Source organism: Ctenocephalides felis, unplaced genomic scaffold (genome assembly GCF_003426905.1).
Source record: "Ctenocephalides felis isolate EL2017-DRISC unplaced genomic scaffold, ASM342690v1 CF-g0.4_SCAFFOLD_00845, whole genome shotgun sequence".
NCBI lineage: Eukaryota > Metazoa > Arthropoda > Insecta > Siphonaptera > Pulicidae > Ctenocephalides > Ctenocephalides felis.
In genome coordinates, this window is record NW_020536999.1 from 86,250,397 (window position 1) to 86,278,380 (window position 27,984).

The following is a 27,984-nucleotide window of genomic DNA, read 5'->3' on the forward strand; positions in this document are numbered from 1 at the left end:
CGGTTGCACCTGTCTTTTCCAAAAACCAATCACTACTTCTCCCCATCATTACGAATTAAACGCTTTTTTTAATCAATCAAATCGAATACTCCGTTATCTCAAATACTCAATTTCTATTTTCTGCACTCTTTGCTTTGTATCTCCGTAACGGCTGCAACTGTTTTTTCAAAGAACTAATCACTACTTCTCCTCATAATTACAACTTGAATGCTTTTTGAATCATTCAAATCGGATACCCTGTACTTACAAAAAATTAACTTCCATTTACCGCATTCTTCGCTTCATATCTCCGGAACGGCTGGACCGCTTTTGCCAAAAACTAATCAGCACGTTTCCCTATCAATAGGAATCAATTACTTTTCGAATCATTCAAATCGGTTGATCCGCACGCCCGAAATCGTCGACGAAAAATTGTATCCACACATATGCACACATCCATTTTTTCTAAGCTATGCCAAAATGTTCAGAAATCTTGAAAAAAAAACACCTCCATTATCCATATATAAATAATCATTGTTAAGTAATGAACCTTATTTAGTAACGGTTGCACACCCCTGGCATAGTAGCAGGTTGTGGATACCTGCGATGCACCGTTACCTGCCGGGTATTAAACCTCAGCAATGCAAACAATTGAGGTTCTTTCGGAACAGTCGGGGTTAGTTGGATCATCGCAATCATCGAGTACCTGGAGGCACGTGGAGGTAATATACCGTTCTTTTATTTGTAACAAACTTCATGTGGACGCCATGTTTGTTTTTAATCCACATGGTTTGTAAAGAAAGAAATGTTCGTTCTTACTTTTGTGGACTTCAAGGAGGCAACATTTAATTGAAATAAAGAGAGCCTGGCGTAAGACAAATAGTTATTGTTGTTATTATATATGTATTGCATTATATTAATTAATATTATGTGATATTATGGTATCAATGAAAAAGTAGAACATCTAACATGTTGTATCGCTTAAACTGAATCAAAGATTAATACAGTTCTGTTTGAAAGTCATAAGAACTTAATGTATTCACATTTCTTGGGAAAACTCTGCTGCAAAGAAAAATTTACATCACTTTATTTGTAGGTACTCCTAGGTTGTGAAGAATAATACGCCCCATATGAAAAAAAGATTTTGTTGATAAAATACATTACTGGATCATATTGAATTGGACCACAGAATTGAAATAAAATATGAAGAACCAAATTTTTCTCCACTTAATGGTTTGTTAATTTTTAATTACTGATATCACCAAAGCAGTTCTGTATAATTTTCATACTTTTTTGTAGATTTTTACACATGGAAAAATGTAACTGAGCAACAGGATTTCTCTTACTATGTGAAAGACAATACAGGAAGCAAAACAAATGAAAGAACTAGAATTATGCATTATAATTGCAATAGATCGTATCTATCATAAGAAGAATCCTGCAGAAGATCGTATACCTTTAGGCAGGTTTCCGAAAGAAAGTAAAAAGATTGGATTTGCATATCCCACCCAAATGATATTCACATTATATAATGGTCAAATGGTTGATAATTATTGAAAGAATCATTTGGGACATGAGAAACTGGCCAAATTTGTTCCAATGGACAAGGATTTACTGAGGGACATCAAAGGTATATTTATTGATCACAACATCTTGATATAATTTGTTTCTTTTGTACAATTTTGCTTCTTTTGCTTCCATCATTTTGTAATGTTAGTAAGTTAGGTAAGTTAGTAAATAATTAAGTAATGTTATCATTGTCATTTATAAAATCAATAAATCAACTGGTATAATATTTGCAGAAAAAAATATTGCTGAAGAGATGATGACAATGTGTTTCATATCTTAAGACAAAGAGTTTCCACAATAACGAATAAAGAGTTGTGGAACATGTAGAGGAAGGTTTTGCCCTAAATGTAAAGATGATAGTCAGTGCGGTTAGAGCAGTCAGTCAGTCAATGTGGTTAGAAAAGATGAGGACAAATAATCGATTCAAGGTTCTTTCATGAAGAAGTTGGACCTGGCACAGCTGATTATGAGCTTCAAGATGAAGATTACTACTTTAGACTAAATCGCAGTCTAAAATGTTGAAGAACTTCGGTAGCGATAGAGTTTGGTTTGATACTACACATGAAACCAATGGCAAAGGCTATCTATTACATACACTACTTGTGGTTAATGAATGTGGAAGAGGGATCCAGGAGAATGAAAGACTTATGAAAATCTGGCTAAATTTGCTCCAAAAGACAAAGATTGAGGGACATTAAGGTATATTTATTGATCACAACATCTTGACATCGTTTATTAAAGCATGTACAATTTTGCTTCCCTCATTTTATAAATAATTTTATCAACGTCATTTACAAAATCAAATCTCAACTAGATTAATATTTGCAGAAAAAATTATAGCTGGAGTTAATGACGATGTGGTTAGCAGCACAATATGTGAAGCTTCATATCATGAAACATTACCACAGAGAGCCTTCTTGAAAATGAAGAAAAACTTGTGGAACATGAAGAAAAAGGTTTTGCCCTCATATTTGCCTAAATGTAATGATAATACAATTAATGTGACAATGTGGTTAGAAGGAATGAGAACAAATAATCGATTCAAAAAGGTGAACCTGACCAGCTAATTATGGGCTTCAAGATGAAGATTACATTTTTGCAATAAAGACTATAACACAGTCTGAAAAGTCAAAGGATTTTGGTACCGATAGAGTTGGCATTGGTGCTAATAAGGAACCAATGGCTATCAAGGATCTACTGCATACACTACTTGTGATTGATGAATGTGTAAGCGAAATCCCAGTTTTTCGAATCGGATAGAATGGAAGACTCATGAAAATCTGGCTAAATTTGCTCCAAAAGACAAAGATTGAGGGACATTAAGGTATATTTATTGATCACAACATCTTGACATCGTTTATTAAAGCATGTAAAATTTTGCTACCGTTATCTTATAAATATAATGTTATCATTGTCATTTACAAAATCAATGAATCAACTGGTACAATATTTGCAGAAAAAATTATAGGTGGAGTTAGTGACAATATGGTTGTCAGCACAATATGTGAAGCTTCATACCAAGAAACATTGTGACAGAGAGCTTTCTTAATAACGAAGAGAAAATTGTGGATAATGAAGAAAAAGGTTTTGCCCTCATATTTGTCTAAATGTAATGATAATACAAATGACAATGTAGTTAGAGGGAAGGACAAGAAATAATCGATTCAAAAAGGTGGACTTGACTAGCTAATTATGGGCTTCAAAATGAAGATAACATTTTAGTAAAAATGATTAAAACGCAGTCCAAAATGTTAAAGGACTTTGGTACCAATAGAATTGGCATTGATGCTAATAAGGAACCAATGGCTGCTGGACCTGACCAGCCAATTATGGGTTTCAAAATGAAGTAAACATTTTAGTAAAAATGACTAAAACGCAGTCCAAAATGTTAAAGGACTTTGGTACCAATAGAATTGGCATTGATGGAAGGAACCATGGCTGCTGGACCTGACCAGCCTATTATATGGGCTTCAAGATTAAGACTACATTTCAGTAATAATGACTAAAACGCAGTCTGAAATGTTAAAGAACTTTGGTACCAATAGAATTGGCATTGATGGAAGGAACCAATGGCTGCTGGACCTGACCAGCCTATTATATGGGCTTCAAGATTAAGATTACATTTCAGTAATAATGACTAAAACGCAGTCTGAAATGTCAAAGGATTTTGGTATCGAAAGAGGTGACATTGATGCTAATAAGGATCCAATGGCTGGTGGACCTGACCAGCCAATTATGGGTTTCAAAATGAAGATAACATTTTAGTAAAAATGACTAAAACGCAGTCCAAAATGTTAAAGAACTTTGGTACCAATAGAATTGGCATTGATGGAAGGAACCAATGGCTGCTGGACCTGACCAGCCAATTATAAGCTTCAAGATTAAGATTACATTTCAGTAATAATGACTAAAACGCAGTCTAAAAAGTCAAAGGATTTTGGTACCGAAAGAGGTGACATTGATGCTAATAAGGATCCAATGGCTGGTGGACCTGACCAGCTAATTATGGACTTCAGGATAAAAACATATTGAAGGACTTTGGTACCAATAGAGTTGGCATTGGTGCTAATAAGGTACCAATGGCTATCAAGGACCTACTACATACACTACTTGTGATTGATGAATGTGTAAGCGGAATCCCAGTTTTTCAAATAGGAAGGATGAAATTTATTAGGCGTTAGACATGATTAAAACAAAGATAATCATGACAGATTATTCTCCAGCTTGGTCATATGTCATTTGTTGTTTGTACCACAACATTAAAAAACAGCACAGCGAGAAGTCATTTATCAGAAATAAGTAGAAGTAAAACAACTCTAATAAGGAAGTAATGGCTACAGGTATCTATTGCATACACTACTTGTGGTTGATGAATGTGGAAGCGGGATCCCAGTTTTTCAAATAGGAAGGATGAAGTTTCATGTAAAATGTACTTTCAAGAAGTTTATAAGGCCTTATGCATGATTAAAACAAAGATAATCATGACCAATGATTCTCCAGCTTGGTCATATGTCATTTGTTGTTTGTACCACAACATTAAAAAACAGCACAGCGAGAAGTCATTTATCAGAAATAGGTAGAAGTAAAAAATTCTAATAAGGACCTAATGGCTATAGGTATCTATTGCATACACTATTTGTGGTTGATGAATATGGAATCGGGATCCCAGTTTTTCGAATAGGAAGGATGAAGTTTCATGTATAATGTACTTTTAAGAAATTTATAGGGCGGATGTTTTCAAATAGATTATTATAAATATTGTAACATTGTCTAATATTTATAAGAATTATATAAACTGAATTGCAGAGTTGAAATTATTTGTAAAGTATATTAGAACTATAGTCAGAATTAAAAATAAAATCTGAAATATTTTAGATATACCAAAAACTAAAAAAAAAAAAAAAATTGGAACAATTTTTTTTTTCCAAAATCAATTATTTTGTTAAGACAAGCAGAAAGTTCTTTGAATCATTTAAATCGGACGCTTAGTTCTCTCAAAAATTGCCATTTTTTACATATTTAGCTCCGTATCTTCAAAATGGCTGGGCCTGCCTTTGCCAAAAACTAATAAACACTTCTCCCAATCATTACTAATTGAATGTTTTTTAGATCATTCAAATCGGATGCTCCGTTCTCTCAAAAATTCGATTTTTATTTTCTGCACTCTTTGCTCCGTATCTCCGAAACGGCTGGACCTGCCTTTGCCAAAAACTAATCACCTCTTTTCCCTATCAATAGGAATCGAATGTTTTTTGAACCATTCAAATCGGTTGATCCGTACGCCCGAAAACGTGGGCGAAAATTTGTATCCATACATACACACACACACACACACACATCCATTTTTCCTGAGGTATGCCAAAACGTTCAGAAACCTTCAAAACGTCGAGAAATGTAAAAATTTTCAATTCCGATTTTCGGTCCATTACAATAACTTACCCTACGGGAAGTTAACAAAGTCATTCAGGACAGTTGACGCTCCAACATATTACAATGCATGGTCAGATATCATGGGTGAGCCACAGCGTAAACTTTTATGCTCCTGGCATGTGTCCAGGAGCTGGATGAGAGCAGCATCACATAGAAAGGCAATTAGAGAAAAATGCCAAGTCATTTATGGGAAATTGGTGAAGTAAACTGATTTTGGATGAGGAAGATTTTTGGCCATTCAAATGCTGGTTTGAATGAGCTTTAGAAAGATGCTAAATTAATTTTTTACATATTTTAGCAAAGTTTACTGCAAGCAAGCATTTACTTGGGCGCTTATTGTTATCAGAAATGATTAGGAATTAATACCAATATGTTTTTATAAAGATATCACAATGAAATGAAAAGTCTAGTTTCAAAAACTAAGTACTCTAGGTGATGGATAAGGACAGTGAAACCTATGTTTACTTATCAATTATTGAAATGGTGTGAGAAGTCATTTATCAGAAATTGTTAGAAGTAAAAATGATTTTGGATGAAGAAGATTTTAGGTTAAGATTCAGAAAGATTCTAAGTTATTTGTTACGTATATTACCAAAGTTTACTGCAAATAAGTAGCAACTTGGACAAATGGTTATCGATTTAGAAAGTTTTCACAATTAAATAAAAAGTCTAGTTTTGAAAACTAAGTACTCTAGGTGATGGATAAGAATATTGAAATGGTGTAAGAAGTCAATTATCAGAAATTAGAAATAAAAATGATTTTGGATGAGAAAGATTTTTGGCTTCATTAAAATGCTTATTTGAATGAGCTTCAAAAAGATGCTAAATTATTTGTTACATATTTTAGCAAAGTTTACTGCAAACGAGCAGCAACTTGGACATATGGTTATCAAAAAGAATTAGGAATTATTATCAATATGCATTCAGAAAATTTTTACAATAAACTACTAAAAGAGTAAGGTACTCTAAGCAATGATAAGGACATGGAGATGGTGTTACACCTTAACAATTGTTTCAATCTTTAAAGATGGTTTTTGGAAAAACCAAAGATTAAATGGAACTTTACTACCAACAAGGCGAGAGATATATGAGCAAGCACACAAAAAGCACAACAATGTTGCATGATCATATTACATAAATGATCATGTTGCATATAAATCTGCTCCAATACACAATGAAAAATATCACCAACAGATGATACTATTCCACCATACGTGGTTATTAAGATAAATCTTATATGCAATAGTACTTGAATGAGATGTGAACCATGATAGATTTTTCTGACTTTTGATTAAATCAAACATTCACAAGCATATCCACTCCTGTTAGAAAAGGATATGGTACAAAAATATGAAAATTTCAGAGGTTTAGAGAATTGGCAAACACATGATCAAACTTATAAATGCAATATGTAGTTAATTGTATTTGAATTTAACTATAAATTATATTTATAAATTTTATAAATATATTATTATAAATATATAACTCTATCAAAAACGCCATAACGTTTCTTTACTATTTGGTAATAAATACAAAATTTATTGTCTACATTTTCACAAGAAAACTTGAAACCATTTTGAAATTTAAAAAACTTTTTGAAAAATATTAATTGCGAATTGTGTTGATTAGTTTCTATATATATATATATATATATATATATATATATATATATATATATATATATTTTAGATTATTTTGTTCGAAATTGAGATATATTCTTGAAATGCTAATTTGCAGCCAAATCGGCGAAGTAAAAGAAACAATAAACTAGCTGTAAGTGGAATTCTGTCTTGAGGCAATTATGGCATCGTGCCTTAAGGCAAATTGCTGGAACTTCTCGTACCGTAACGAAATGTTCAAGGAATACTGAATGTTTTCAAATAGATTATTATAAATATTGTAACACTGTCTAATATTTATAAGAATTATAAATATAAACAATTGCAGAGTTGAAATTATTTGTAAAGTATATTAGAACTATAGTCAGAATTAAAAATAAAATCTGAAATATTTTCGATATACACAAAACTAAAAAAAAAAAAAATGGAACAAACCTTTTTTTTTCAAAATCAATTATTTTGTTAAGACAAGCAGAAAGTTCTTTGAATCATTTAAATCGGACGATTAGTTCTCTCAAAAACTGCCATTTTTTACATATTTAGCTCCGTATCTTCAAAATGGCTGGGCCTGCCTTTGCCAAAAACTAATAAACACTTCTCCCAATCATTACTAATTGAATGTTTTTTAGATCATTCAAATCGGATACTCCGTTCTCTCAAAAATTTGATTTCTGTTTTCTGCACTCTTTGCTCCGTATCTCCGAAACGGCTGGACCTGCCTTTGCCAAAAACTAATCAGCTCTTTTCCCTATCAATAGGAATCGAATGTTTTTTGAACCATTCAAATCGGTTGATCCGTACGCCCGAAAACGTGGGCGAAAATTTGTATCCATACATACATACACACACACACACACACACACACACCACACATCAATTTTTTCTGAAGTATGCCAAAATGTTCAGAAACCTTCAAAACGTCGAGAAATGTAAAAATTTTCAATTTCGATTTTCGGCCCATTACAATAACTTACCCTACGGGAAGTACACAAACGTTTCAAACACAAACGTTTCAACACAGAATGAATGTGTGCATCATTCAGCATATAATTCTATATTTTAAAATTAATTTTTTTAAAACTTTGCAATAAACTCTCTTAGATATTGTAAAAATATGCTGAATGATAACACACATACCATATCGAAACGTACTAAGTAAATAGTTCAATTATTTATTGTTTCTTTCACTTCAACAATTTGGCTACAAATTAACATTTCAAAAATATATGTATATATATATATATATATATATATATATATATATATGATGTAACAATAAAAATTAAATAAAAATTATTTACCAATCAATTTTTTTTTACACTAATCATACTTGTGGAATAACCTAAAACAAGGATTCAAACAAAATCCGGGTTTATCCGGACAGTCTGGACAAATATACATTGAATCCACTCTTTTGCCATAAGTTTCCCTGCAATATTTGCAACGTTTTCGTAATTTTTTGCCTTTATCACCCACCTCGGCTATTTGAGGTAAATGAATTCGAAACTTGGTGGCTGCTGAATTGTCTTCCGAGTCATGGATTTTTCTTTTTTGCCCTGATTGTGTTCCTCTCCATGTGGATGGGGTGTTGGGATAAATTGTAGTAGCCTATGATAAAAAATAAATTAATTGAATTGCATGGCAAAATCTTGTAAACATTAAGTTTATTGATACAAGATATGAAATTGAAACTGAAATTGTCAAATAAAGATTATTTTTATTATTATTGAATAGAAATATTTTGGAACCTGATGAGTAAGAAGTAATAATAGAAAAACTAGTATACCAGTTGGTAATGTAATAGAAAAAAAGGAAATTTTGCAATATTTATTATTGTGAATTAGATTTAATTGAGAATAATAACAATTAATCAAGCAACTTTTTGTAATAAAGGTTGATACCGTATTGATTATGTGAACCTGTGTGTAGGAATTTCTAAGAAAATATGCAAAGGATTTTAAAATTTATAACTAGAAAAGGCTAAAATGTTAGGACTTAATTGAATTTATCACAGTTTGCTGCTAACTATATGCACGTAACCATTCTGGGTGCACTCGAGAAAAACCATCTTGAACGTTCAAAGAATTTATTGCAGACTTTGCATATAAATTGACAATTGTCAGTAAAGATGACCATACTGTTGTTTAAGTAATTTAATATTTTAAAGTGTTTATGCAAATTGCACAAATGAAGTTAAATACCTCCTGGTTTTCTTCTTCAATTTCTTCTTCGATTTCTTCTTCTATCGTCACCTCAGGCTTTATGAAATTATATAAACAATTTCCATAGTCCTCAAAATGTGATTCAGATTTTATATTTGATTCGTTCTGCACAATTCCATTTTCTGTTGCTAAATTTTCAATTGGTTCTGTTTTAATTATAATGTCATTATTTATTTCAGAATTCATTCCTTTTGACTTGTATTGTTTGTATATGAAATTCGTTCAGGTATTTACTTTGATAATTTACTTGTGATAATTATATATCTATTTATTAAATTTAATGCATGAGAATAGGTTTAAATCCAATTATGTTTTGACGTTTGTTCACAACTGTCAATTGCTCAACATGGCGGCGATTGTGCAGTGACGCCAATATTCGTATTTTCAGACGAAACATAGATAAATAAGTTTCATGGATCGAAACATATTAAATCATTGCTAAAGTAACTATAATGGATCGCAACTTATGAGACCATAACCATTAGGAAAAGTATACTGAAATCCATTGCATATACTACTATTCTTTTATCCTTTTATCTATGTATAAATCCATTATAGATCATAGAAATAAAGTATAAATTATATGAACAGATCGCAAACTATTCAAAGATTTATTAATGCAACTTTATCAATGATTAATAAGATAGCAAAATAACTATTAAATTCAGAGTTAACAAAAAAGAATGTGTCATAAATGAATTTTAATCCCAAGAATTTAATTTTCTCTCAATTTTTATATCAATATATGTATTTTATATTCTTAGCATTTTTTTGTTTGTGAGGTATTGTACATTATAACAAGTTATTTTAACTTTTTAAAATTTTGCTTTATTTGTCATTCCAAATTTGTTGTTCCATTATCAATACTCCTAATGCTCCTACGCTTTTCTCTTCTTAGCTTTTAATTTTTGATTATATTATTATTAGTCATTAGGAAATCATTATTAGTCAGTTTTTGTGATTTTATCACTCTATTCTAAATGTCCTACACTATTTCTGTGTAGTTTCTATACATTGTTGGTCATTAAGCAATTAATATTACTCATTTGTTGTAAATTTGTTATTGCATTGTAAATACTGTTTTTTAGTTACCTATAATTGTGAAATACTTTTTATTATGTATATAATTACAAGAAAACGGCTCGATAGATTTTCACCTACAACTAATTAGTTTCATTCCCAAATAATATCTTTCGAACAGCTTTTGATGTTGTTAAAATCGATTCTGCAGTATGAACTTAAACGTCGACGAAAAGTTTAACTTTTTTTCAAATTACAAAGAAATGGCTCGGCTGATCGCTGCACAAAACTGAAAAAAGATAATCCACATCAAAATATATCGAATGGCTTTTAAAATTTTGAAATCGATTCAGGCGTTTTTAAGCAAACGTCAATAAAAGTTATAAATTTTGACACAAATTTTTGCAAATTTTGACAATTTTTTAAAATTAAACGACTTGTCGTAGGATCGTAATACTATAGTATGATCTATAAGATCATAGATAAGTAAACATAAATAAGACTATGGTATAAGTATAAGACTATGGTATCCGCCAAAAAAAATTCATGAAAATCGTCGAAAAACTTTTCTGCGATTTACAAAGAAACGGCTCGGCCGATCGCCGCACAAAACTGAGAAACGCTAGTCCTCATCGAGATACATCGCATGGCTTTTAAATTTTTGAAATAGGTCCAACCGTTTTTGAGAAAACGTCGATTTACGGCAAAAAATGTGTTCATACATACACACACACACATACTTTTTCCAAATTTGGTCTTATTCGATTCAGAATGGCTTGAAACGTCGAGAAAACATAAAATTAGCAAATCGGATTTTGTTATGAAAACATAAACTTCTCCTTCGTGAAGTTAAATATAATGCCGCGCTCCACTGCACGAATGGTGCGTCGCAAACAAATTTGCGCAGCGGAGTGATACTGTGCGAACGCACGAATTTCCTTCAAATTTGTCCACTGCGCATGTCCATAGCGCATTTTTTTCTTTTTTTTTTGTTTGAAAATGGGAGGGGGTTTATTTTTAGAATCACGTACCCTGCCGAACATGGTCGAAGCGATCAAAAATGTAAATAAGCAAGCAGTCATTAAAATTGATGTACTAATTATAATTTTATCTATTAGTATAGGAAATACATCGTTAATTAAGTTATAGATTTGTTGAAATATATGCATACCCAACTAAAATATATTTTGATTGACTTTATTTATCATATTTTAGAGTTAATTATTATCATGTATCATCATGATAAGAGTACATACACTCTTACTACTTATATGACGTATCATATATTTATAAATAAAAATAAATTAAATGTCTCCAAAAAATAATATTGTATTATTTGCAATTACGCTAATTATCGTTTAAAATCTTGTTAATATGCAGACTGAATTTTTGTTCAAAGTCTTTTCTGAACAAGTATTTATATTTAGTACAGAACTATAGAACTAATAATTTTTATTCAAAGCTGATAACTGTTGGTCAACCTGCATTCTGTATTCGTATCCGTTATTTTTTTAAACTTGTACATAAACGTTGATCTGTATTACGGTATAAGTTCAATTGTACAGTGAAGGCATTGAGCATCTTATCCTCAATTTTGAAAATGGATATGTGTAGAGAAGATGTTATTCTTCTAACTGAACTGTATCAAGAAAAAAAAATATTATGGAATCCTAAAAATTTCAAATGTATCAAATTGCTCGCAGTGTGCGTCGTGCACAGAGCCAACACATGCGAGCGTTGCGAACAGGATTCGACACAGATTCGTGCAGTGGGGACACAGCATAACATCGGAAGCGAGAAACAAGTGGCGCGTCTTTTCAAATACTTTATGCTTTTCTATGTTTTTATTCTCTCTATTGCTATAAATGAACCCTATGCTTTAAATGTCAAATAATTAATGTAAAAGTTGAAATTATTTATCACATTAACTAAAATTTTTGATAAATCTAGACTATATAGCAGACAACTATTTTCGTAATTTTTTGTGAGTATAAGCAGTGAAAATATAAAAATGTCGGAGGAAACAATTATGACTATGAATGATCAGACAATTAAAATTGAACCACCAGAATATTCACCAGAAGACATTAAACTCGAAATGGAGGATGAATTTTATGATCCTGACGTTACTGTTAAATCTGAATCGTGTTCTGAAGATGATGATACGCGTTTAGAAAGATTTATGAATTCTGAGGTGAAAATTGAAGAAGAAGTCAAACAGGAGTTAGTCGAGACACCAACTTATGAATGTGACATTTGCAATAGATCATTTGCAGAATCAGACCATTTAAAAAAGCATATGGCCGATCATATTCCTAGTAATAGCAAAGAAAGTCCTTTCAAATGTGAAATCTGTTACAAGACTTTCAATCAATTACGTAATGTGAAAAAGCACATGCTCATTCACAGTGGTGAGCGTCCTTATGAATGCAATATATGCAATATGAAATTTACACAATCAAGTCATCTGAAAAGTCACATGCTGATGCATAGTGGAGTACGTACCCATGAATGCAATATATGCAACAAAACATTCACAAGATCAAGTAATCTGAAAAGTCACATGCTGAGACACAGTGGAGTAAGTCCTTATGAATGCAATATATGCAACAAGACATACACGCAATCAAGCAATCTGAAAAGTCACATGCTGATACATAGTGGAGTACGTCCTCATGAATGCAATAGATGCAATAAAAAATTTACACAATTAAGTCATTTGAAAAGTCACATGATGATACACAGTCCTTATGAATGCAATATATGCAACAAGACATTCACAAAATTAAATAATCTGAAAAATCACATTCTGATACACAATGGTGAGCGTCCGCATCAGTGCAATATATGCAACAAGACATTCGCAAACTCAAATAATCTGAAAAGTCACATGCTGATACACAGCGGAGTACGTCCTCATGAATGCAATATATGCAATAAGACATTCACAAAATCAAGTGGTCTGAAAACTCACATGCTGATACACAGTGGAGTACGCTCTTATGAATGCAACATGTGCAATAAGACATTCACACAATTAGGTAGTCTAAAAAGACACATGCTGACTCATAAACGAGAGCATTTCTATAAATGTGAAGAATGTAATAAGGAATTTACTCAATCATACAATTTGAAGAGACACATGGCACTTCATAGTCAGAAGCGTGGTGAAGATCAATGAAACAAGCATATTTGTTTACTTAAATTTAAATATTGTAAAAAAAATTTCCATGTAATGAAATGTATAAATAGTATGAAATATACAGTAAACACTATACTATATCGATATTATTTTATAATTTTTTATTCATATTTTAATTTTTATACATTAAGTATTATTAATCTTGGTTAGCAGTATATTATTATTCACAATTTTTTATTTGTGTATTTCTAGATAAGTTCCATAAAAATACCTCGAATAAAAAATCTGTTTATAGAAGCAGTTTATGGATTGAAACAGTTTTGGTATAGTTTGTTATTGTTTATTCGCCGTGAAATATAGGTACAATATTTATATCGTGCTGTATATCTCTCCTGGCTGCCGAATGGTAGAATAGGCCTTTTGCTTCGATGGCGGGTTCTTTTATTCAGGCCTGAGACGGCCATCTTGATGCGTGCGCATTCCCAAATGCTGCAGGCCCGTATTTAATGCAGGGCTGTACTTGGGTGTCGCCGCACAGCCCCCTACGGTGAAAAAGAAAGAAAATTATTATTCTTTGTAATTCTGAAATCGTACCTGCCGTCCTCGTCTTGTTGTATATTTTTCAGATGTGACGTGCTCTGCTGTTGTGCATTCTTCGGCAGTCGTGTATGCAGGCTTCAGTCTGTCTTTAGAAAAGGATTTTGGCTGGCCCAAAACGTCCAGTTTAAAAGTCTTGTCTCCTCTTTCCAAAACCTTGTAAGGTCCTTCATAAGGTTGCGTCAGAGTCGGCTTTATCATATCTTGCCTGATGAAAACATGACTAGACTTGTCCAGGTCTTTATGGATAAAACTCTTTTTCGGGCTATGAGATGACGTAGGCTGTGGCTTTAAATTTCTAAAGATCTTATGTAATTTATCCATGACGGTTGTAGTTGATATGCCCGTGTGATCTTTAAAGAATTGACCAGGAAGTCTCAAAGGTTCTCCATAGGTGAGTTCTGCGCTAGAATTCTTTAAGTCTTCTTTAACAGCTGAGCGAAGTCCTAATAATACCCATGGTAAAGCCTCTATCCATGAATGATCCTCATGGCACATTGGAGCTGCTTTCAATGTCCTGTGTACTGTCTCGATTAAACCATTTGATTGCGGGTGATAAGCTGATGTTTGTATCAAGTGGATTCCACATGCTTGTGCGACATTTCGAAATAGTGAGGCGTCAAACAAACTGTCTTCCTCTGTCACTCGTGACTTGTGCTGGAACTCCGAAGCGTGAGACCCAACATAAAAGAAATGCATGTGTTACCGTTTCTGATGTAATGTCCGGCATTGGATATTGAAAAATTAGGATTGATTTTGATTGCTTGCCTTATGAAGGACCAATTGTAAATACTTTGATTATAACTGTATATATTTAATTTATATTAATAACAAGTTATAAGTGTATTTACAATAATTTTAATATTGTTTTTGACAACGTTCTGATTGATTGATTGATTTGTATGATTTTTCGATAGATGATTTTTTGTTTATATATCCATATAAACCGCATGCTTTGATTGGCGCGAACAGATATGCTTCAACCCATCGAGTGTATCGGTCTATGGCAGTTAACAGATAACGATAATTTTTGCATAGAGGTAATGGACCTACAATATCAATATGTACCTGCATGAACCTTGATGTTGGCACATTGAATTCCTTAATGAGTGTTACGGTATGCCTGACTACTTCACTCCGCTGACATTTCAAACATTCTCTGGACCAAACCTTACAGTCCCGGCGGATGTTTGGCCAAACGAAGCGCTGTGTCACTAGTTTTATTGTTAGTCTAGGTCCTGGGTGACTTAAATTATGCAGGCTGTCAAAAATTTTCTTTCTTAGACTTACAGGTACGAATGGTCGTTCTCTTTCTTGAGATGTATCGCAGTATATGGAGTAGTTTGTTCCTGAAATTTTTCGTTTCTTAAGTTGTAAGGCCGTTTTCATCGATAAATATTGTTTAAGCTCCTGGTCCTCCTTTTGAGCTTTTGCTATCTCGGTAATTTCCAATTGGGAACTGATTGATTCAATTCTAGAAAACAAATCAGCCGGAATATTCTTTGTCCCGCTCACATGTCTAACATCTGTCGTGAATTGTGACATATATCCCAGTAAACCACAAAACGTAACAAAGCCATGAACGTTACGTAACGCTGGCACGTCCGCACGAACCAGGTTCGTAACCTGGGAGGCACACAGAAGCATCTATTTCGCGGGCAAGAACGTAACGGCTGTTTCGTTGCACACTAATACACCGCGGTTACATTTTTGCTACGTATCTAAATTGAATAAAAAAGCGTGTAGGTGTCTTTTATGTTACATACTTATTTAATTAAATTTCCTGCAAATATAGAATATTAATAATAATTTCGGATATTTAGTAATTTTATTAAATATTATCATTTACAATATACAAAATTTACATATTACATATTTAACATTAGAAAACTAAAATTTGACAGTCCATAAAATGTTAGCCTATAAAAATAATTATTTATTTATTCATAATATGTATTATGTTTAACTCTCTTGGCAACTTCAGTTAAATCAGACTTGGCAAAGTTAAGTCTTGCGTTAAATATGTTCAACTCACTTGCATCTGTTAATGTATCTGAAATAGAACGAAACATCTTAGTAATATTGTAAACAAATTTTTAATTGAAAATATTGTGAACAAATTAGTCATTTGTGAACATTACCTCTAAACATACTCCTTATTTGAAGTTGATGACTATGTAGTACTTACAATCATATGACAGAGATAATTATTCGATGAACACACTTAATAATTTTCTTGCATTGATTTTATCCTCTTAATTTTTAAGACGTGAATTTTCTAAAAGTAAAACATTACATATTAGTACTAAATCATATTAGTTAAAATTCTCTTCATGTAGAACCTTAATATACCAATTCTGTAACACAAGATCATCAGACTCGAAATACTCAACAATTCATGTTCTCTTCAACACTTAATCCATATAATGTGTGATATCCGGTGTATTCTTTGTTTTCCTTCTCGCATGCTTTTAAGTCTTGCTTGTTTCTTTGGTGACAATTTATCTTCTTGATTAGAGCAAATTTCCCTAGTTTGAAATCCATTTTGACATAACCCATAAGGGTTATGAGCAGTCTTTCTCTACAATTGAAAAGCAATTTATAGCAGTTTTTGCTTAACTGAATAGTTCTGATGGAATTATAAAGAATATGTATAATACCATATATATTACACTTATCTACCTATAATATTCATATCATATCACTGAATTGAGGTTATGTGATTTTTGACTGGTCTGTCAGAAATTTCAATAAATATGTGATAAATCAATTATCACAATACATAAACAGAATTTGCATTGAACACGACCTATATACTGAAAATAACTAATTAATCATTAATATAATAATTTGTAAATTTAAAAAAAAATCCGCACAATTATACTCACCTCTGGCGTTTTCGTATTAAATATATCACTTTCCTAAAAGTAAAACATTACAAATTAGTACTAAATCATATTAGTTAAAGTTCTCTTTGTGTAAAACATTAATATACCTATTCTGTAATACAAGATCATTACTTAAGAAATACTCAACAATTCATTTTCTTTTCAACACTTAATCGATATGTGTTCTTATTTATTGATATGTGTTCTTATTTTTCTTCTTGCATGTTTTGAAGCCTTGCTTGTTTTTTTGGTGACAAAGGATTAATAATTTCTAATATTTTATCTAACTTTGTATTTATCTTCTCTATTGGAGCAAATTTCCCTAGTTTGAAATCCATTTTCGTAGGGGTTATCAGCACTGTAATTTTCTCTACAATTGAAAACCAACTTATATCAGTTTGTGCTTAGATAAATAGTTCTGATACTAATGGAACTATAAAAAATGAATATGTATAAAACTATATAACTTACTTCTCTTTATTCATATATCACTGAATTGAGGTTATGTTTCTGACTGGTGTGTTAGAAATTTCAATTATTACATGACAAATCAATTATCACAATACACGAACAGACTTTGCATTGCAGGCGGCCTATATACTGCAAATGACTAAACATTATTATAATAATTTATAAATTAAAATATGTTTCAGTACAATTAGACTCACCTTATTTGCCGGTTTCATATTAAATACTTTTGCAGCTGACTGTTTAACTAATTTCTACAACTGATTTCGCACTAAATATAAAAGCAATTAATAAATAACGTTTCAATAATTGAAATATCTTGCATTTCAAACATACACGATAAAATACTCAATTCTGCGTCCACGATGCACTAACTGAGTTAACCTATAATTAATTTGACGTTTCGCTCATAAAACACTTCACGGCTATTTCAAAGGCTAATCTATGTGACAATGCAACGTACCGCGCCACGTACCGACAGAAACGCGTCGACGGTAGTTAAAGATCACAACTATACGTAACAGCATCGGTTTTTTTTACTTAACATCAGTTTCGAAACGAAAGTTACAAAATGAGTTACGTAGATTTAACTTCTGTGGTTTACTGGGTATATATGAGCTTTAAAACTTTAGCTAGAATTAAAATTAAAATCCAAATTATTTTCGATATCAAAATTTTTTTTTCAAAGTTAAAAAAAAACAAAAATTCTCCAAAAGCAATTGTTTTTTGAATCATTCAAATCTGATGCTTATAGTTACCTCAAAAACTACCTTTCTTGCACATTTAGCTCCGTATCTCCGAAACGGTTGCACCTGTCTTTTCCAAAAACTAATAATTATTTCTCCCCATCATTACGAATTGAATGCTTTTTTTAATCAATCATATCGAATACTCCGTTATCTTAAAAACTCGATTTCTATTTTCTGCACTCTTCACTTTGTATCTCCGTAACGGCTGCAACTGTTTTTTCCAAGAACTAATCACTACTTCTCCTCATAATTACAAATTGAATGCTTTTTGAATCATTCAAATCGGATGCCCTGTACTTACAAAAAATTAACTTCCATTTTCCGCATTCTTCGCTTCATATCTCCGGAACGGCTGGACCGACTTTTGCCAAAAACTAATCAGCACGTTTCCCTATCAATAGGAATCAATTACTTTTTGAATCATTAAAATCGGTTGATCCGCACGCCCGAAATCGTCGACGAAAAATTGTATCCAAACATATGCACACATCTATTTTTTCTAAGGTATGCCAAAATGTTCAGAAACCTTTAAAAGGAAACACCCCTATTATCCATATATAAATAATCATTGTTAAGTAATGAACCTTATTTAGTAACGGTTGCACACCCCTGGCATTGTAGCAGGTTGTGGATACCTTAATTTAATTAATACCTTAATTGAGGTTCTTTCGAAACAGTCGGGGTTAGTTGGATCATCGAGTACCTGGAGCCACGTGGGGGTAATATACCATGCTTTTATTTGTAACCAACTTCATGTGGATGCCGTGTTTGTTTTTAATCGACATGGTTTGTAAAGAAAAAAATGTTCGTTCATGATTCGTTCTTACTTTTGTGGACTTCAAGGAGGCAACACTTAATTGAAATAAAGAGATCCTGGCGTAGGGCAAATAGTTATTGTTGTTATTATATATGTATTGCATTATATTAATTAATATTATGTGATATTATGGTATCAATGAAAAAGTAGAACATCTAACATGTTATATCACTTAAACTGAATCAAAGATTAATAAAGTTCTGTTTGAAAGTCATAAGGACTTAATGTGTCCACATTTCTTGGGAAAACTCTGCTGCAAAGAAAAATTTACATCACTTTATTTGTAGGTACTCCTAGGTTGTAAAGAATAATACGCCCCATATGAAAAAAAAATTCTAGATAAAATACATTACTGGATCATATTGAGTTGGACCACAAAGTTGAAATAAAATATGAAGAACTGATCTTTCTCCATTTAATGGTTTGTTAATTTTTAATTACTGATTTACAGTTTTTTACAAATGGAAAAATGAATAGAGCAACAGGATTTATCTGACTATGTGAAAGACAATACATGAGGAAGCAAAACAAATGACGGAACTAGAATTATGCAGATGATCGTATACCTCTAGGCAGGTTTTCAAAAGAAAGTAGAAAGATTGGATTTGCATGCTCCTTCCAAATTATATCCACATTATATTATAATGGTCAAATGGTTGATAATTATTGAAAGATTCATTTGGGACATGAGAAACAGGCCAAATTTGTTCCAATGGACAAGAATTTACTGAGGGACATCAAAGGTATATTTATTGATCACAACATCTTGACATCATTTATTAATGCATGTACAATTTGCTTCTTTTGCTTCCATCATTTTGTAATGTTAGTAAGTTAGGTAAGTTAGTAAGTAATTAAGTAAATCAACTGGTATAATATTTGTAGAAAAAAATATAGCTGAAGTTGATGACAATGTGTTTATCAGCATAATATGTAAAGCTTCATACCATAAGACATTACCACAGAAAGCTTCGTTAATGAAGAAAGATTTGTGTAACAAAAGGTTTTGCCTTTAGGCGATGGATAAGGATATTGAAATGGTGTGAGAAGTCATTTAGCTCTCTAGGTTATGGATAAGGACATTGAAATGGTGTGAGAAGTCATTTATCTCTCTAGGTGATGGATAAGGACATTGACATGATGTGGAAGTCATTCATCAGATATTGGTAGAAGTAAAAATGATTTTGTATGAGGAAGATTTTTGGCTTCATTTAAATGCTTATTTGCTTGAGCTTTAGAAAGATGCTAAGTTATTTGTTACATATTTTAGCAAAGTTTACTGCAAATGAACAACTACTTGGGCGCATTGTTATCGGAAAAGATTAGAAATTAATACCAATATGTATTTAGAAAGTTTTCACAACCAAATGAAAAGTCAAGTTTGAAAAATTTTGGATTTGGAAAATTTTTGGCTTCATCAAAATGCTTATTTGCTTGAGCTTCAGGAAGATGCTAAATTATTTTTTACATATTTTAGCAAAGTTTACTGCAAACGAGCAGCAACTTGGACATATGGTTATCAAAAAGAATTAGGAATTTTAGGAGGCGTCCATTAATCACGTGTGCGAGTTTTTAAGGATTTTTGGACCCCCCCTCCCCCTAGGTGATACATGGTGATATTCAAAATTATTCCCCCTCCCCCACCAAACATCACATGTATTTTTAGTTACGTGATAAAACTGTAATTTTTTTAAATTTTTTTTGAAAATGATTGAATTTTTTGAAAAAATCAGTTGAAAAATTAATACACGTGATATCTTGCTATACCCCTCCCTCCCCCATATTTCGTGATTTTTTGTCAGACTCCTCCTCGCCCTAAGAACCTTTTTACAATATTTAGAAAGGTTTTACAATAAACTACTAAAAAAGTAAAATACTCTAGGTGATGATAAGGACATGAAGATGGTGTTACACCTTAACAAATATGGTTTTTGGAAAAACCAAAGATTAAATGGAACTTTACTATCAACAAGTCAAGAGATATACGAGCAAGCACACAAAATGCACAACAATGTTGTCTGATCATATTACAGAAATCTTTTCCAACACACAATGTAAAATATCACCAACAGATGATACCATTCCACCATACGTGGTTATTAAGATAAATCTTATATGCAATAGTACTTGAATAGCACATTCAATCATCTGCGTGAGCTGTTAGAAAGGGATATGAAACAAAAATATGAAGATTTCAGAAGTTTAGAGAATTTGCAAACACTTGTTGAAACTTATAAATGCAATATGTAGTTAATTGTATTTCAATTTTACTATAAATTCTATTTATAAATATTATGAATATATTATTATGAATATATAATTCTTTCAGAAGCAACCACAACATTTTTTTATAATTTGCTAATATGTACAAAATTTCACAAAAAATCTCAAACTGATTTTCAATTTTCTACAACTTTTTGAAAGATATTAATTGCAAATTGTATTGATTAGATAGTAATCAAGATCGGCCGGGCCGCATCTATATATTTTTTTGTTTAACATTAAAACATATTCTTAAAATGTTAATTTGCAGCCAAGTTGTCGAAGTAAAAGAAACAATAAATTATGTAGTATCATCATTCAGCATATAATTCTATAATATATTTCAATTTTTTTTTTAAACTTTGCAATAAACTCTCTTAAAGATTGTAAAAATATGCTGAATGATAACACACATACCGTGTCGAAACGTACAAAGTAAATAGTTCTTAGTTGTTGTTTCTTTTACTTTGACAATTTTGCTACAAATTAACATTTCAAATATATATATATATATATATATATATATATATATATATGATTTGGTTGTAACAATAAAAATTATTTACCAATCAATTTTTTTTACACTAATCATACTTGTGGAATAACCTAAAACAAGGATTCAAACAAAATCCGGGCTTCTCCGGACAGTCTGGACAAATATACATTGAATCCACTCTTTTGCCATAAGTTTCCCTGCAATATTTGCAACGTTTTCGTAATTTTTTGCCTTTATCACCCACCTCAGCTATTTGAGGTAAATGAATTCGAAACTTGGTGGCTGCTGAATTGTCTTCCGAGTCATGGATTTTTCTTTTTTCCCTGATTGTGTTCCTCTCCATGTGGATGGGGTGTTCGGATCTATTGTAGTAGCCTATGATAAAAAATAAATTAATTGAATTGCATGGCAAAATCTTGTAAACATTAAGTTTATTGATACAAGATATGAAATTGAAACTGAAATTGTCAAATAAAGATTATATTTATTATTATTGAATAGAAATATTTTAGAACCTGATGAGTAAGAAGTAATAATAGAAAAACTAGTATACCAGTTGGTAATGTAATAGAAAAAAAGTAAATTTTGCAATATTTATTATTGTGAATTAGATTTAATTGAGAATAATAACAATTAATCAAGCAACTTTTTGTAATAAAGCTTGATACCGTATTGATTATGTGAACCTGTGTGTAGGAATTTCTAAGAAAATATGCAAAGGATTTTAAAATTTATAACTAGAAAAGGCTAAAATGTTAGGACTTAATTTAATTTATCACAGTAGTTTTAAATATAGACAATGCTCATAAAAGACTTTGCTGCTAACTATATGCACGTAACCATTCTGGGTGCACTCGAGAAAAACCATCTTGAACGTTCAAAGAATTTATTGCAGACTTTGCATATAAATTGACAATTGTCAGTAAAGATGACCATACTGTTGTTTAAGTAATTTAATATTTTAAAGTGTTTATGCAAATTGCACAAATGAAGTTAAATACCTCCTGGTTTTCTTCTTCAATTTCTTCTTCGATTTCTTCTTCTATCGTCACCTCAGGTTTTATGAAATTATATAAACAATTTCCATCGTCCTCAAAATGTGATTCAGATTTTATATTTGATTCGTTCTGCACAATTCCATTTTCTGTTGCTAAATTTTCAATCGGTTCTGTTTTAATTATAATGTCATTATTTATTTCAAAATTCATTCCTTTTGACTTGTATTGTTTGTATATGAATTTCGTTCAGATATTCACTTTGATAATTTACTTGTGATAATTATATATCTATTTATTAAATTTAATGCATGAGAATAGGTTTAAATCCAATTATGTTTTGACGTTTGTTCACAACTGTCAATTGCTCAACATGGCGGCGATTGTGCAGTGACGCCAATATTCGTATTTTCAGACGAAACATAGATAAATAAGTTTCATGGATCGAAACATATTAAATCATTGCTAAAGTAACTATAATGGATCGCAACTTATGAGACCATAACCATTAGGAAAAGTATACTGAAATCCATTGCATATACTACTATTCTTTTATCCTTTTATCTATGTATAAATCCATTATAGATCATAGAAATAAAGTATAAATTATATGAACAGATCGCAAACTATTCAAAGATTTATTAATGCAACTTTATCAATGATTAATAAGATAGCAAAATAACTATTAAATTCAGAGTTAACAAAAAAGAATGTGTCATAAATGAATTTTAATCCCAAGAATTTAATTTTCTCTCAATTTTTATATCAATATATGTATTTTATATTCTTAGCATTTTTTTGTTTGTGAGGTATTGTACATTATAACAAGTTATTTTAACTTTTTAAAATTTTGCTTTATTTGTCATTCCAAATTTGTTGTTCCATTATCAATACTCCTAATGCTCCTACGCTTTTCTCTTCTTAGCTTTTAATTTTTGATTATATTATTATTAGTCATTAGGAAATCATTATTAGTCAGTTTTTGTGATTTTATCACTCTATTCTAAATGTCCTACACTATTTCTGTGTAGTTTCTATACATTGTTGGTCATTAAGCAATTAATATTACTCATTTGTTGTAAATTTGTTATTGCATTGTAAATACTGTTTTTTAGTTACCTATAATTGTGAAATACTTTTTATTATGTATATAATTACAAGAAAACGGCTCGATAGATTTTCACCTACAACTAATTAGTTTCATTCCCAAATAATATCTTTCGAACAGCTTTTGATGTTGTTAAAATCGATTCTGCAGTATGAACTTAAACGTCGACGAAAAGTTTAACTTTTTTTCAAATTACAAAGAAATGGCTCGGCTGATCGCTGCACAAAACTGAAAAAAGATAATCCACATCAAAATATATCGAATGGCTTTTAAAATTTTGAAATCGATTCAGGCGTTTTTAAGCAAACGTCAATAAAAGTTATAAATTTTGACACAAATTTTTGCAAATTTTGACAATTTTTTAAAATTAAACGACTTGTCGTAGGATCGTAATACTATAGTATGATCTATAAGATCATAGATAAGTAAACATAAATAAGACTATGGTATAAGTATAAGACTATGGTATCCGCCAAAAAAAAATTCATGAAAATCGTCGAAAAACTTTTCTGCGATTTACAAAGAAACGGCTCGGCCGATCGCCGCACAAAACTGAGAAACGCTAGTCCTCATCGAGATACATCGCATGGCTTTTAAATTTTTGAAATAGGTCCAACCGTTTTTGAGAAAACGTCGATTTACGGCAAAAAATGTGTTTACACACACACACATACTTTTTCCAAATTTGGTCTTATTCGATTCAGAATGGCTTGAAACGTCGAGAAAACATAAAATTAGCAAATCGGATTTTGTTATGAAAACATAAACTTCTCCTTCGTGAAGTTAAATATAATGCCGCGCTCCACTGCACGAATGGTGCGTCGCAAACAAATTTGCGCAGCGGAGTGATACTGTGCGAACGCACGAATTTCCTTCAAATTTGTCCACTGCGCATGTCCATAGCGCATTTTTTTCTTTTTTTTTTGTTTGAAAATGGGAGGGGGTTTATTTTTAGAATCACGTACCCTGCCGAACATGGTCGAAGCGATCAAAAATGTAAATAAGCAAGCAGTCATTAAAATTGATGTACTAATTATAATTTTATCTATTAGTATAGGAAATACATCGTTAATTAAGTTATAGATTTGTTGAAATATATGCATACCCAACTAAAATATATTTTGATTGACTTTATTTATCATATTTTAGAGTTAATTATTATCATGTATCATCATGATAAGAGTACATACACTCTTACTACTTATATGACGTATCATATATTTATAAATAAAAATAAATTAAATGTCTCCAAAAAATAATATTGTATTATTTGCAATTACGCTAATTATCGTTTAAAATCTTGTTAATATGCAGACTGAATTTTTGTTCAAAGTCTTTTCTGAACAAGTATTTATATTTAGTACAGAACTATAGAACTAATAATTTTTATTCAAAGCTGATAACTGTTGGTCAACCTGCATTCTGTATTCGTATCCGTTATTTTTTTAAACTTGTACATAAACGTTGATCTGTATTACGGTATAAGTTCAATTGTACAGTGAAGGCATTGAGCATCTTATCCTCAATTTTGAAAATGGATATGTGTAGAGAAGATGTTATTCTTCTAACTGAACTGTATCAAGAAAAAAAAATATTATGGAATCCTAAAAATTTCAAATGTATCAAATTGCTCGCAGTGTGCGTCGTGCACAGAGCCAACGCATGCGAGCGTTGCGAACAGGATTCGACACAGATTCGTGCAGTGGGGACACAGCATAACATCGGAAGCGAGAAACAAGTGGCGCGTCTTTTCAAATACTTTATGCTTTTCTATGTTTTTATTCTCTCTATTGCTATAAATGAACCCTATGCTTTAAATGTCAAATAATTAATGTAAAAGTTGAAATTATTTATCACGTTAACTAAAATTATTGATAAATCTAGACTATATAGCAGACAACTATTTTCGTAATTTTTTGTGAGTATAAGCAGTGAAAATATAAAAATGTCGGAGGAAACAATTATGACTATGAATGATCAGACAATTAAAATTGAACCACCAGAATATTCACCAGAAGACATTAAACTCGAAATGGAGGATGAATTTTATGATCCTGACGTTACTGTTAAATCTGAATCGTGTTCTGAAGATGATGATACGCGTTTAGAAAGATTTATGAATTCTGAGGTGAAAATTGAAGAAGAAGTCAAACAGGAGTTAGTCGAGACACCAACTTATGAATGTGACATTTGCAATAGATCATTTGCAGAATCAGACCATTTAAAAAAGCATATGGCCGATCATATTCCTAGTAATAGCAAAGAAAGTCCTTTCAAATGTGAAATCTGTTACAAGACTTTCAATCAATTACGTAATGTGAAAAAGCACATGCTCATTCACAGTGGTGAGCGTCCTTATGAATGCAATATATGCAATATGAAATTTACACAATCAAGTCATCTGAAAAGTCACATGCTGATGCATAGTGGAGTACGTACCCATGAATGCAATATACGCAACAAAACATTCACAAGATCAAGTAATCTGAAAAGTCACATGCTGAGACACAGTGGAGTAAGTCCTTATGAATGCAATATATGCAACAAGACATACACGCAATCAAGCAATCTGAAAAGTCACATGCTGATACACAGTGGAGTACGTCCTCATGAATGCAATAGATGCAATAAAAAATTTACACAATTAAGTCATTTGAAAAGTCACATGATGATACACAGTCCTTATGAATGCAATATATGCAACAAGACATTCACAAAATTAAATAATCTGAAAAGTCACATTCTGATACACAATGGTGAGTGTCCGCATCAGTGCAATATATGCAACAAGACATTTGCAAACTCAAATAATCTGAAAAGTCACATGCTGATACACAGCGGAGTACGTCCACATGAATGCAATATATGCAATAAGACATTCACAAAATCAAGTGGTCTGAAAACTCACATGCTGATACACAGTGGAGTACGCTCTTATGAATGCAACATGTGCAATAAGACATTCACACAATTAGGTAGTCTAAAAAGACACATGCTGATTCATAAACGAGAGCATTTCTATAAATGTGAAGAATGTAATAAGGAATTTACTCAATCATACAATTTGAAGAGACACATGGCACTTCATAGTCAGAAGCGTGGTGAAGATCAATGAAATAAGCATATTTGTTTACTTAAATTTAAATATTGTAAAAAATTTTCCCATGTAATGAAATGTATAAATAGTATGAAATATACAGTAAACACTATACTATTTCGATATTATTTTATAATTTTTTATTCACATTTTAATTTTTATACATTAAGTATTATTAATCTTGGTCAACAGTATATTATTATTCACAATTTTTTATTTGTGTATTTCTAGATAAGTTTCAAAAAAAAGCCTCGAATAAAGAATCCATGAATATATATTATATTGAATAACATATATAAATAACAACTTGTTGCCTAATTATTTTTATGTTAGGTATGCTAAAACTCTAAAAAGACTGTACGGTTTTGGCCAGTCTTAATCTTGAAAAATTCGTGCTAATCCAGAGGTTGTGAAAAAGTTGAGATTTTATTTCAAAACCTCATAGAAAATTTACATTTTTAAGCTAAAATTTTTGGTAGGAGCGCAATTCAAAATGAAACAATCGATGGCGGCTCATACGTCAAACGTCAAATGGTTTTGACAGATTAGGTTCAAATAAATTTAATGGGGTGTTTCAGATGAATATTATTTAATTGTAGTGAGTAGTTTCATTTGTACACAGAAACATTACTAAAGGTTTCGAAAGTGTTATTAGACACTCAAAATATTTTTTTTTTTTGAAATGTTATTACTTTCACACTCTTTTTTGGAAAACGTATTTTTCAAATCCTTTTTTCTAAAAGCCCTCATTTGTATAATTAACTTCCCGAAAGAGAAGTTTATGTTTTCATCAAAAAATCCGATTTGGTAATTTTATGTTTTCTCGACGTTTCAAGCCATTCTGAATCGAATGAGACCAAATTTGGAAAAAGTATGTGTGTGTGTGCGAGCCGTGTGTGTGAACAGATTTTTTGCAGTAAATCGACGTTTTCTCCAAAATGGCTGAACCAATTTCAAAAATTTAAAAGCCATTCGATGTATCTCGATGAGGACTAGCGTTTCTGAGTTTTGCGTGACGATCGGCCG

At 31.3% G+C, this 27,984-nt stretch overlaps 3 protein-coding genes and 1 long non-coding RNA gene across 8 annotated transcripts; 2 read left to right on the forward strand and 2 right to left on the reverse strand.

Annotated features, from left to right (window-relative positions):
* The first annotated feature begins 12,350 nt into the window (after positions 1 to 12,350).
* Positions 12,351 to 13,520, forward strand: LOC113391254 (zinc finger protein 675-like). Its single transcript, XM_026627201.1, has 2 exons — positions 12,351 to 12,750; positions 13,381 to 13,520. Exons 1-2 carry the CDS (start codon positions 12,351 to 12,353, stop codon positions 13,518 to 13,520), a joined length of 540 nt encoding a protein of 179 aa, XP_026482986.1.
* Positions 13,521 to 14,048: 528 nt separating this feature from the next.
* On the reverse strand, positions 14,049 to 14,777 carry LOC113391255. Its single transcript, XM_026627202.1, has one exon. The coding sequence runs from the start codon at positions 14,775 to 14,777 to the stop codon at positions 14,049 to 14,051; it is 729 nt and encodes a 242-aa protein (XP_026482987.1).
* Positions 14,778 to 15,996: 1,219 nt separating this feature from the next.
* LOC113363696 lies at positions 15,997 to 17,881 on the reverse strand. Of its 5 annotated transcripts, none has more exons than XR_003365950.1 (8): positions 17,771 to 17,881; positions 17,635 to 17,705; positions 17,438 to 17,566; positions 17,074 to 17,336; positions 16,761 to 16,999; positions 16,431 to 16,659; positions 16,220 to 16,356; positions 15,997 to 16,131 (listed from the first exon to the last, which is right to left on the reverse strand). It is a non-coding gene; the product is annotated as an uncharacterized LOC113363696 (long non-coding RNA). The 5 variants fall into 5 exon arrangements; XR_003365947.1 differs by having other exon boundaries at positions 16,761 to 16,894; positions 16,967 to 16,999; positions 17,635 to 17,808; XR_003365948.1 differs by having other exon boundaries at positions 16,761 to 16,904; positions 16,967 to 16,999; positions 17,635 to 17,808.
* Positions 17,882 to 25,806: 7,925 nt separating this feature from the next.
* LOC113391256 (zinc finger protein 675-like) lies at positions 25,807 to 26,976 on the forward strand. The gene is made up of 2 exons (XM_026627203.1): positions 25,807 to 26,206; positions 26,837 to 26,976. The coding sequence occupies exons 1-2, from the start codon at positions 25,807 to 25,809 to the stop codon at positions 26,974 to 26,976; spliced, it is 540 nt and encodes a 179-aa protein (XP_026482988.1).
* The last annotated feature ends 1,008 nt before the right edge of the window (positions 26,977 to 27,984 follow it).